At 30.2% G+C, this 13,732-nt stretch overlaps 1 protein-coding gene across 4 annotated transcripts in view; it reads left to right on the forward strand.

Annotated features, from left to right (window-relative positions):
• The window catches only part of LOC136976540 (multiple PDZ domain protein-like), a 289,818-nt gene that overhangs the window by 91,913 nt on the left and 184,173 nt on the right, over positions 1-13,732 (forward strand). For all 4 annotated transcript variants that reach the window (XM_067271850.1, XM_067271852.1, XM_067271853.1 and 1 more), the window contains 2 exons: positions 5,736-5,871; positions 9,238-9,366. In XM_067271850.1, coding sequence (XP_067127951.1) covers positions 5,736-5,871; positions 9,238-9,366 — 265 coding nt within the window. The remainder of the gene's footprint in view (positions 1-5,735; positions 5,872-9,237; positions 9,367-13,732) is intronic.

A 13,732-nucleotide genomic window follows, 5' to 3' on the forward strand; every position in this document is an offset into this window, starting at 1 on the left:
AATCGCTATAATTTTTGTAATAATAATGCAATCGTAAAAAAATTTCTGTATGCATGTAATCAATCATTTATAATTCCCGCATTCATGGTGTGGATAGTGACCAAGAGAGGCCGTAAAGGCAGTGACAAAAAAGAGGGCCGACTGCTTGTCTGCTCAGAAGCAATCACTGATTGCTGCACGCTATGAGGTATGGAAATCAGTGTTTTGTTGTGCAGATAGGGTGGCGTTCGACAAAGGGACATCGTGCCACAATCTATCCGGAAACGATCAAGGATTGCCATTCGAAGCTAATGACCACAGGTTCAGTTGCAGACGTACTGTACCATAGCAATAAAAAAGATACTAACAAGAGAAAAGCAATCATCTCGGATTAAACATCCCACTAAGATGAGCAAAGCTGAATACTTAACACGGCAATTACATTTAAATTTATATTTTTAAGCAGAATTTTTCATAAGTCAGAAAGTGTTTTGTCTGTGATCGAAATTTATAGCAACCGTACGACCATTAAACACGATTTTTTGGAAATATGCACAACTAAACAAGGCCGATATCGTGACGAAGCCGGAATTTTGAAATTTCTTCCGTACGCTTTGTGCCTACAATCAGGGCCGTGTTCAGTAACGCAGAATTCTTGCTAAGTCTAGTTATGCTGTAATGTTGAACTCGTTTCTAACTACTGCTTGACTCCTCCCACCACTAGCTTCCTTTATCTATTCTTAGCTCCGCCCACTAAGCCACTCAGAATTCTAACATAGGTGTTCTGCGTTACTGAACACAGCCCAGCATATATTTCGCTACGGTGAAGCGCCTTCTTGCGGTGGAAATTTGAAAGACGTATCTACAAAACACGTGTATTTAAATAGGTGCAATGAGCATAGTTTTAAGAAATAGTTTTATTTCTTGTCAGTTTTGAGGATATTTTTTTGTAGAAAATTCATCAGAACAGGGAAAAATTTAAAATTAACAGTCCATTTTCATAATGTTACAAGTAAAAATATACAGCTTTTGGTAAGGGACTGTCCATAAATGACGTCCATACTGAAGGAGGAGAAGGTTGAGTTTCAGTGGATGCCGTTTATTTCATTATGCATTTTACTATATTTGTTATAAAATTTCTTTTTGTTTTGTTTCTATGTATGATATTTATCATTTATAAAGAGATATAGTAAAAGGTTTTAATGGATGTTGAGTTTTGTTGGACGTCCATAGGGAAGGTGGTTAAGGAAATTTGAACAAACAGGAACAAGGGAGGGAGTAAAAATTTCAAGAAAAATGTGGATGTAATTTATGGACAGACCCTAAATGTATTCCACAATGCACATAAATCTAGCCAATAAATTCTATTGCAAGTAAGTTGTCCAAAGGAGAGTTATCATATATATTACATCTCTTTTGATCATTTTTTAAAATGTAATTAAAATTTAATTTTATAAAAATGTGTTTGTGCTGATACATTTTTATAAAAAATGTGTGTTTTATTTTAAAAATAAAAATATTAATGCAAAAATTTTTAAAATTAGTATTTTTTGCAAAAGAAAAAAGTACATACAAGATTTGCTGTCAACAATATAGGACATAAGAGAACTGATAAAAAATTCAACATAAACATATTACTTAATGGCAGTATATTATTTTTTCAGCTTAATGACCAATGGAAAATGACTAATGTCTTCTGCTCATACAGGGCAAGACTTCTTGGTATATGCAAGCATGAGCACATCTTACTTTTTTATTAATAAAAAAGAACAATAGAATCAAGAAAAAGTTTACCACAAGCTTGGAATAAACCAGCAACTTTAAAAAGGAGTACAAACAAGCAACAAGGCTTATCCACGTTTTTAGAACAAGAAAAAGATAGGAAAATAAACCAACACATATCTCCAGCTGATCCAAATATAGTATACTGATAGAAAACTCTTTAGATATCTGCTTAATGAAGAGTGCATTGCCCAGAAATGCCATAGCTATGCTGATCACAGACAATGACAGACGTTATTGTTTATTGGAAATAAAATGTCCATTAAAACTTAGGAATGCTTTTATAATTAATGAAGATGGATAAATGAAAGTAAGGCCTTACAGCATTAATCCATGCCTTTTTTTCTAACTGGAACTTTTTTCATTCATAAAAAATAAAAATCTACTCCTGTGATATTACTATAAGAATTATTACATCCTACCATGCTACAAATATTTCATTTCTTTATTCCAGATAAAAAATTCACTGAATTTACCATGTTAACTCAGTCATGATTCTGTTGTTTGTAGCTACAAAGTTCACTATTTTACTGCAAGGTCTCCATTAGTAGTGCAAAACTTGCAAAATTTGACCTCATATTTCTCCACGTAAAAATTTTATGAGCTGATTTCCGGTTGTGACCTGGATTGCTAAATTTGCTACATATCAATTGAGTTTATAATTACTGTCAATTTACACTGATCTCTACGACCTTTTTATTTTGATCTTTAAGATGGGCATTTAACATTTGTGATGTGATGAAATTTTCAAAACATACTACAACCAACATGTTTTAACTGGCTGCTGCAGTTGGTAGGCTACTGGCTATACGTGTGTGTAATAAATGTTTCTTTATATTTTTGTCTGTTATAATAATGGATATGCTTGTCCCCTTTGTACTTGTGAGTTTTAAACTTCTCTAGACAGAATGTTAGAAGCAAATCATCACATTTATGTTTTCTTATGAAGCTGAAACAGAAAAATTTATGCCACAGATCTCGGTTTCCTTTTCCTAGAAAATATCTAATAACTAATAACTTAATTTCTTTGTTATAGAATATTGACCACTGGTAATGCCACTTTTTTCTTCCTATCATTCCTGTGTGTGCACAGAATGCTGGGACAATTTTGATTGGCTTTGTAGCAACACCATTGGTCATAAATCCAAAAGTTGTCACAAGAAGGAATGCCAAGAACTGGCAACCTGGCAACCTGACTCAAACTTCACTTTTGGTTTGAACCGCATTACGTGTACACACATGTTGATTCTGTGTTCACCCAGTACTATTGCATCATAGCTCATGTAACCTAACAAATTAAAGGTTAAATTATTAAATCTGTAGCCTGGTATTATATCATAAGATAAATCATTGCCTCCTCAGTAAGGAACTTGGTAATTATTTATAAACTAGTGCTACAGGCTTAATATAAGATTCCTTCTGTCAAATTTACTCACCACTGTTGTTTTTGGTGCCTTTTCTGCTGCAAATGGATGAACAGTTGATTCTATTATGCCAAAAATCAATGCTGGTTTACACTTTCTTTGACAATTTAGTGAGTTGTTAGAAGATACTTAATAGGCTAACCATAAAAGTTAACATGTCCATATGAATGTAATGGAAGGATGTTACCTTGATGTAACATAAGAAGTGCCTGTCTGAATGTAGCTTTAGATTGTACAATATCCAGATGTTATGTAAACAAATTTAGCTGACTTTGTTGTTAAGCTGATTTGTTTGTCTCTCTCCTGAAGATGGGTCCATGTAACATAATTGCATCTTTTAAAGTGGTTTCTAGCATATAACAATGTTACATTACATTGCTTACATTATATTACATGAACCTGTCTGAACACAGCTTTAGACAATTGACATTTCATCTTTACCCTACCATACAAAAAAAATACTTGACATTCTTCCATACTTGTGACATTTTATATTCTCCTTGCAAGAGTTTAGTTATTGTTTATTAATGTAAAGTGCACTTCTTGCAGGTAGAGTGTTGTCTTTATTTAAAATATTTTAAGAGTTTTCATTATTTGTAAATTTTATAGGTGCTACACAGTATTAGAGAAATTAATGGTGTTACTTCTAACACTTATGGTATTTCTCTAGTTTCTGTTCATAATTTCATGTAAACATCTTCAAATTATGGGACAAAAATTTGCAAACTTATTTTTTATATACAAGTTTTAATTACAATTTAAATTTATTAAAAGATGTAGGTATAAATGTTGGCATTTAAATGTGCTAAACAGTTTTGTTTATATAGCTATTAACACTGTGTGAATATTTTAAAAATTATGTATTTAATATGAACTTTTGTATATAAGGTATTATAAGATATAATATTTATAGCTGTCAACATATTTTCCAAAGATTTTATGTATAATTTATGGATAATACAAATTAGAATATCATTCCTCATTTATACTAACTGACCTCTTTACATCTCATACCTGCTTGTAATTGCTAACCATATTAAGAGCTTATGTACAAGCACAAGAGGCATCAGCATGGGCACAGTAAATATTAAAGCTAGAATTAAGTTAAAACACAAAAAATGAAGTTTGCTATGTAAAAAATTACAATGATAAATATTAGGACCATGCAAAAAGTACTTGGGCCAAGGTACAAGAAGAAATCAGGTTCCCTTTACTTATTTGAGATAAGAAAATATTAAAACACAGGATTGGACCATGCTAAATATTTCCTTTTGTTTTATTGCTTGTGGGTTTCTATATTTTTATGATAACCAATGACAAAATTATATTATTTTTAATTAAAAATATTAAGCATTTTGTGATCAGGACTCCCTAAATTTGGAGCTGTTTCCTTAAAGAGGGGTTCCACTACAATATTTTTTTGTTCAACAAAAAATAAACAATCTTTTATTTGTTCAGTACTGTATCTTCAAATACACAAATTTGTGACTGACTTCAGTTAGGTAAATACTCATTGTGCATTCCTTACACTGCAAACTTAGCATGTACTCTCTGAGGGCTCTTTCCAACACTACACTGATGAAAAATGAGTCTGTTTTGTTTTTTATTTTGTTTTGCCAACCTTGTCACGTCGATGAAAGTGGTCAATGTGGCAGCCTACTGTTCTGGGGGACCTGGGGTTGAATCTGGACAGGTTGAAAAATCTCCAGGAATTTTTTGGGGTGGTCTGTTGGATGTGTTAGGTCCCATCTCTTACTACTTGGTTGCCCCATGTTACCATAGAACTTTAGCTCTGAATTTATGTTATCTTGATTCAGCTGGTCATCATATCATTACGAACTGTTGCAGAAACTATTGTTAAGGAAAGTAAATCAATGCATTGTTGTCAGTGAACATTCACTGACATAAGTGCATTGATTTATGTCATTATGTCAAATGACAATAAATTAAATCAAAGATCTCTCTCTTTGATTTAATATATTGTCGTTTAATTAATAGATTTTGGATTTAACGAGAAAAAATTATTTTACATTAATATGGTATTTATAAATGTTAATTTATTAGTAGTACAATTATACAACTTCAGTAGTACTTATTAAATTGTTTAGTTATTTGAATTTATATAAAATTTAATTTTAATCAAATAGAAAATATATTTACATATATAAGTTAATATCAAATGTTTACTCATTATTTTATTCAGTGTTACCATTTTACATTCCAGTTTTATTTGATTGATATTCTATTTAGAGATTTTAAAAGCATTGTTGAAGAAATAAATTACATTTTTTAAAATAATAATTAAAGTTTCAAACTTTGCTTAAAGAAAAATAAAATTAACTGGATAACACAAAGAATTGTAATTAAATCCTAAAGATGTTTTTATTTTCTCTGTGGCTAGAAGATTAATAGAGAACCATGTTATGTTTTTGATAAAATAAAGAATAAAATATAATTAGTAGTCTAAGAGAATTATTAAATAACTATAACATGACATAATGTATGTTTTTCATTTGAATTAATATTTTGTATATTCTCTTTTTTTAAAAGGTTGATGGAAGAACTCTACAAGGTTACACTAATCATCAAGCTGTAGAAGTATTGCGTAATACAGGAAAAGTTGTTAAATTAAGGCTTGCTCGTTACCTCAGAGGAGTTAAATATGAACAATTAAAACAAGCTATATGTAAATATTTAAGTCTAATCATGATTATTATTATTATTATTACTATTACTATTACTATTCATTCTAATTAATAAATAGAGAGATTTCATAGTGTGCATGATAAAAATTGAGCAGAAAAATGCATATTATTTTGATTCTGTGGTTCTATTATAAAATACTGATAATTTAGAAAAATCTGTTTCTGTTTTTGCACAAAACTACAGAACAAAATAAAATGCATTATTCTGTTTGATTTTTCATGCACACTATGAAATCTCTATATAAGAAATTGCTTCATAGTAAAATAAACACATTCATTTTGTAGTCAGTCCTCAAAAAATTTCCCAAGGAAAACATCGCGATAATGCTAATATAACATATCTTAATGCTGTAGATGCAAACAAATATAGAGTAAACAGCAAAAGAAATTTCTTATTAGCATTTGAGAACCTTTTAATCAAATATAAATTGATCAATATGGTAAATATCAAAGGGAAAAATTATGTTTCCGTATCTGTAATTTTGTTCCAGAATGATTTTCAAAAATTTTTATTTTTTTAGTGTAAAAGCAAAAGTGAAATAATTTTAAATGTGAAAAACAAGCAGTTTGGCTAGACAAATTTAAAAGTAAATTATTCATCATAATGGCTACGTTTATCCTAATTTTATAATTATGTGTTAAATTTACAAATAATAACAACTCAAAGTCTGATGAGTATATAATAAATCACCAAACGATTGCCTAAATATCGGGCTACAATATGGCTACTTAAATGATCATTTAAGTAGCCATATTGTAGACTGATATTTAGGCGATCGTTTGGTGATTTGTTAAAAATTCTTTTAAAAACATTATTTAAGGCAAAATTTATATAAAAAAAATATTTTATTAACTTGAAAAATCTTATATATTTAATTCAGATATTATTTTACTATTATTAATAGATGATACAAATAATTTGTTTAGACTAACAGTTATAGAATTTCGATTAACTATTAAAAATAATTTAAAATTTTTCAGTGTATTAAAATATTGATGTAAAGCAAAACCAGCTTAAGACTGAATATGAGTCTAATGATTTCTATTTTAAACTAGTAGAAGTCAACCTTAGAATGGTTGAGGATGATAAAATAAATGTATTATTGGAGAGCCAGAATTTTTAATTTTGTAAGCTCAAAATGATTGCATTAGGAATGGGAATAAAAGAAAATGATTCTGAAATTGTTACATTCAAAATTTAATTATTATTTTGTAGTAAGCATAAAAACAAAATAATTTAAAAATATCATCAATTTACAAATGACTACTACTAAAAACTGGTTTACTTTAAATAAACTACTGCCACAAAAACCAAAAGTTAGAAATATATAAAGCCATTGCAAGAAATGCAGCCATTAATTTCAAGGATGCAGATTAGTTTCCATTAGCTTGGAAGACTGGCTTCTCTTCATAATCACACAGTCTAAGAATTGTTGAGGTGCCAAGTCCACCAATCAATGAATGTGCGTATTTTGAATTGAAGTGTTTCATCACATATGGTTTGGATTTAGAATGTTAAGAGCCTGAAGATATCCATTTAATTTGGAGGAAAATGTTCACTAATGTGAGATTTTTAAAATTTCTGCTGGTTTTTGATTTTTGTGATGATACTTTATCAACATAATGAAACCTAATAAATTTGTAAAGCCAGGTTTATTATCAATTTATGTTATTAATATTAATGTCGTTATCTCTCAAAACTAGATGACTCAGAACCAAAGAGTAATAATGTCAGAAGAAGAAAGTCTTATGATATCATCCTCAAGGCTGATGAGTAGACTTTTTATTCCAATTTTATCTAAAGGCAAAATTGCAAAAGCTGGAGAAGGTTTCAATTCTCAATCAGTAGGGTAGATGTACCAGTTTTGGCCAGTGTACCAGTTCTGGCCAGAAAACAAATTTAACTTAAAAATATAATCACCACATATTCAAATCTGTCCAATGAAACAAACTTTTATTGTTAACTGTGTGAACAGTTAACAATAAAAGTTTGTTTCATTTGTGATTATATTATATAGTTAAATTTGTTTTCTGGCCAGAACTAGTACTACACTGGCCAAAACTGGTACATCTACCCTACTACATAACAGATGAAACTGAAATTATTGCTTTTAGCTTGAAGACACTTTTGACTTTTTTAGCATGCATAACTGGATATGTACAGCACGATGTCATATATGTCATCCTTGCCAGTATATTTAAATTTATCAGTAATTTAACCAATAATGACTGCTAGATGTGTGCATTTAACTGAAATCTCAATATCATTGGAATAAAGCATATCATGGCTTGTATGTTGCTTTGGGTAACTTGCAAATTCATAAATTGCTAATTTAATAAAATAGTTTAATTAGAATTACTCACTTATTTTCTTGAATAGTTACTGCTTATCTAATGCTGAGTATCCATCAGATTTTATCACAATAATACCTTTCTTACAATATCCTTATTTCTGATTTTGAATTTATGACAAAAATAGATTCATTTATATTTTTACTCTTTAACATGTAGAATAATGTAATAAGTTCACCAAAGATAAGTGATTGTTATTACCAATCCACCCAGATTTCACTTCCATACAGGAGAGTCAAAAGAGCCGGAGTTTTATATAATTTTAGTCTGGAATGTTTTTGTACTTTTTTGTACCAGGTATTTTCCACTTATTTACCTTAAAAGTTGCAGTAAAAGTTTGCATTTTGTTGGTCTGCAATTTGAAAAAATTGTACATCTATAAATTCCCACTGTCATCTGTCTGTCTTTCCTTAATCTCGAGAATGGAGTTAGATGAAAGACAAGACCAGATATGGAAACCTTAGAGGCCTCAATTAACTATATAAGAACTTCTGATGCAAACTGGAAGTTATGTTATTTCAATTCAAAAATTTTCCCCTGAAAGAGGAATTAGACAGATGACTGACATGACTGTGTTGCTAACAGGAAAAGTATGGTGTACAGGGGCAAGACACTACTAATTGGCGAGCATATGTTTTGTATGATAAAAGTATGATAAAAATTGCAGCCTAGCATTGTGACAATATCACAATAAATAACTGCTCATAATTGCTATATTCATTTCTTTTAGGTTTTTTTTAGGCTTAAAGAATCAACTTATATGCTGGCATATGTAGTAGCTGTTTCTCATAGAGTAATTACATGGTTACTGGAAGTATAATGTACAGTCCATAATAAATGGTCTGATGGGTCAGATCCAGCTGTGGGCTGTGTTGACCATTATTGTTCTAAACAAATTTTTGTTTCAGGATTAAAATAAAATAAAAATAATTTAAAATTAATTAAAAAAAAATGAAATATACATAAATATTTTATTGATTTTATTTTCTATATAGTTACAGGAGAATATTGTGTTCCAGCAACAACACAAGCACAAGTTCATGAACCAAAAGTGAACACTTTATCTCATTTGGGAAACTTAAAGGAAACAATTCAGAAAGAACAGTTAACAGATGAAAAGGATTGTAAGTAGATTTGATTCTTACTATTGAATATGATACTATGATACTATTGAAAATTGGAAATAATATCAGTTTGTCAGAAGTTATATTTTCATTTATAAATACTAAATATTTTTCAATATTTCATACTAATAATAGTTTTTAATAAAATGAATATGTTTTTATTTAAATATTGAATGAAAACATCATCATCATCATACACCATTCACGAATTTAGGCCATGTTGACCCGTTTTGGTTTTAGCTAGATAGGGTCTAGTAATCGTTTTTGTGGACGTCCAGGTCGTCGTCGTCCTCTTGGTTGAAACTGTAAAACTGCATGAGGTATCCTACCCAGTGACATTTGAGATACATGTTGAAGCCCTATATGTAGAGAGTTTTTCAATTAATGGTCGCATGTGGAGTTCCTCCAAAATATCCTCATTTAGACGATGATCCAGGAGCATATATCTAGCAGTCTGGTGCATAAACCTCATTTCGGCTGCCTGTAATCTTTTGATATCTTTCTTCTTTAGGACCCAGATTTCACTTCCATACAGGAGAGTCAGAAGAGCCAGAGTTTTATATAATTTTAGTCTGGAATGTTTTTGTACAAGATATGGTTTTAAAGTGTTATTTATTATTCCTAATATTTGTAAAAATTTTGTGAGCATGTTATTTATGTCATTCTCAGCTTCATAAGAAATATTGCATCCTAGATAAAGAAAATTATTAACGTGCTCTAAAATTGTATTATCAATTACAATCTTGCTGTGTATTGGCTCTGTGCCTCTAAATGCCATTGCTTTGGTTTTAGCAGTTGAAATTTTCATGCCATATTCTTTTGAAATTTTATTCAAGGTAAATAAACCATTTTGTAAATTATCTTCAGAGTTAGCATTTACCACCTGATCATTGGCAAATAGCATTGTATTGAATTTTATGTTGTTTGGAAGCTGAATTCCTAATGTATGTTCTTCCTTCCATTGATGTATTATGTCATCTATATAGATGTTAAAAAGTGTTGGTGACAATGGACATCCTTGTCTTACTTCTTGATTTATTCTTCTATATTCTGAAGTGGCATTGTTGAACTTATGTTGTATGATATTTCCAAACAAACATCCAATCAGATACTGGAGGAACATATAATTCATCCAACAAAACCTTAAATACTCCAGTTAACTATGTTTATAGATCATCAAACGTTTTCATCCCAATCTGGGTCTTCCTCATTTGCATGTTCCATTTCACACGTTGGTGTATTTCTTACAACGATAGCCTGATAGGTTTTGTTGGATGAATTGTATGGTATTATTTTCATAAATATTACATATATTTTGAAGTAACGTATTTGGTATGTATCCAGCGCCGGATTAAGCCTCTAGCGGGCCCTAGACAAAATTTAAATTGGGGCCCCATATAAATAAGTCGCTTGTAAACAAATCTTAAATAATGTCACTTAATATTTTTATTAATAATAAAGAATATAAACACTAATACAATAATAATTGTACAACAAAAATTTCTGGTACAATGAGAAATGTACAGCGCTTTGTTGTCTAGGAACGCATCCCCCCGCTTAACGCGGGGGATGCTTCCTAGACGACAAAGCGCTAAATGAAACAGCGTTAAACGAGACCATTTTAACATAGAGTAAATAGGGATAGGGGAACACGCGACCAAAAAATACGCAATTTTACTATAATTTTAAGTAATTTTTATATAAATTTTTGCATAATCATTTATGTTAAATAACACATAAACATATGCACACAGAAATGTAAAGTTCATTTTTTGTGACGAAGGTTCTGGCTCTTCTGAAATTCTTGTTTTTTGCGATAAAGTCGTCTAGTGTCATTTGTCTCATTCTTTTTCTTTCCTGAACAAATGTTGGTAGCAGAAGATTGCATCAAAAATGCCTCGTTTTGCTTTGGCACTCCTAACAAAATTTGGATCATTTGCTACAATTTGATCAACGATTTCGGTTATCGTTAACAAACTTTCCCTAAGGAAATCTGTAGCAAGTTCTTTGCTTCTTTGTCTTCAGAATCTCTATTTTCCAGTTCTACACGAATTCCTTGTTCTGCCAGTTCTTGACGTCGTCGTTGGTAAGGCTTTTACCAGAAACCTGCAGTAACTCCCCAATATCCTGCTCGTCTACATCTGTATCGATTAAGTTGACAATTTTGTCAACCTAACGACACAGCGATAGACTCTTCTCGATGAAAATTCTTGGATATCTCCAGCCATAACTTCTTCCACACTTCGTTCATGCATTTATCAGTTAATTCTTGCCAAGCGAAGTCCGTATTTCCTATGGCATCCATGATGTTATATTTTTTCCAAAATTGAACAAAACAAACATAGATTTAAGGGAAGTACAGTGCTACGACGAATTGTTACTTTTTGCTGATTGGTTCGTGTTTGGGAATAATTGTATTATATATGAATCAATGAAGTACCGCGTTAATTTGAATCAGAATAAATTTTGATCGTTTTTTAGGCGTCAAGCAGACCGCATTATATTGAATCAGCATTAAGCGGGGTCTTACTGTATATAATTTTAGCCCATTAATCAGTCTTTTGAATGTTTAAATTTTTCGTTTTTGGATTTTCATTTCAGAAAATTGATTAATCTAGCCGTTTCAGAGAGTGTCTTTCTTTAGTAAGCATTGTTAAAGACAGCCTTTCCTGTCCTATCGAATTTCTTAAATAATTTTTAACTCGTTTTAAAATAGAGAAAGATTTTGCACTGAAGCCGGCCCCTCCAAATTACGGGCCCTAGACATTTGTCTAATTTGTCTATTGGTTAATCCGGCCCTGTATGTATCTGTTTTGTAGGATGTCAAAAAGTTTGGGTGTTTTTATCATGTCAAAAGCTTTAGTATAATCTATGAAAGCTTCATGTGTATTCAGATTAAATTCTCTTTGTTTCTCAAGTAATAATTTAATGGAGAAAGCTGAGTCTATACAAAATCTGCCTTTTCGGAATCCATTTTGATATTCCAATAGAAATTTTTTACCTTCTTGTTTTAATCGTTCATTTAGAATTCTAGCATAGATTTTATAACAGGTATTTAACAGGCTAATGCCTCTGTAGTTATCTAATTTTCGTTTACCTCCTTTTTTTATGAATAGTCAGTACAATACTCTTCTTCCATTCAAGCAGTATACAGGCTTGTTCATATATATTATTGAAGAATGTTAATAATCTCTTGTGGAATTTATCACCAGCATATTTGTATAACTTTCCATTTATGCCATCATCTCCTGTTGCTTTTCCATTTTTTGTTTTGGTTAAACTTTCAAACAGTTCTTCCTTTGATAATTCATTCCTATTTTGATTGTTGCTTTCAAAAATCTTGTTAGTATATGTACGATCTGTCCAAAGTATTTGATAATAATTAAGAAACTGGTTGTTTGTCACACCACAATTAATCTTAATGGGTTCTTTAATTTCTTGATTCATAAATTTTAATATTTTGAAGGCATTTGCTCTTATTTTGTAGAGATCTGATTCTAGTTGTGAAATAAATTTTGTCCATGATTGTCATTGTCTTTTCCTTATTTCTCTTTTCGCAATTGCTCTGCAGCATTTGTATTCTATTCCATCTTCATTTTTTTTACTACTTAAAAATTTTCCATATGCTGTGTTTTTCTGTAATATTAGTTGTTTGATTTCATTGTCCCATATTTTCACTTTCCTTCTTCCACAGAAATTGACTTTTACTGCACCCAGAGACTCATCGGCTGCTGTCTTTATTATTGTTTTGATATTTTCCCATTCATTTTCTATATCTCTGTCTTCTGGAATTCTCTTCATATGTTGTTCAATTCTTCTAGTATATAACCATTTGATACTATCATTGTATAATAATTTTACTTTAAATTTTTGTTCAGGTTCATGTCTAACATTTGGTTTCTTTTTTAGCCACCTTGGTGGGATTTGGATCATTCATAAATACTAAATATTTTTCAATATTTCATACTAATATTAGTTTTAAATAAAATGAATATGATTTTATTTAAATAATGAATGAAAACATTATTATGTTAAAATTTTTAACATTAGAAATGATTAAATTTATTTTCTATTAGAAATTTTATAAACAAAATATTATATACTGTATTTTCTTAATTCTAAGATGCACTTTTTTGTCTATTTTTATTGTCTGAAACAGAAATGCATCTTAGAATTGATGACATGTTAAAATTCACAGTCCAAAGCAAAAATCAGAAGTCATTATGAATGTGCCATGCAATGCATAATGTATAAATAATAGACATTTTTAACTATACTTCTAAATCAGGCTTTTTCAACCTTTTTCCTACTATTGCCCTTTTCTGCTGTTTTTCAATTGCCCTGTACTGTGCTCACTTGTAAAAAT

This window comes from Centruroides vittatus, unplaced genomic scaffold (genome assembly GCF_030686945.1).
Source record: "Centruroides vittatus isolate TY-2023 unplaced genomic scaffold, ASM3068694v2 contig_401, whole genome shotgun sequence".
NCBI classification, from domain to species: Eukaryota; Metazoa; Arthropoda; class Arachnida; order Scorpiones; family Buthidae; genus Centruroides; species Centruroides vittatus.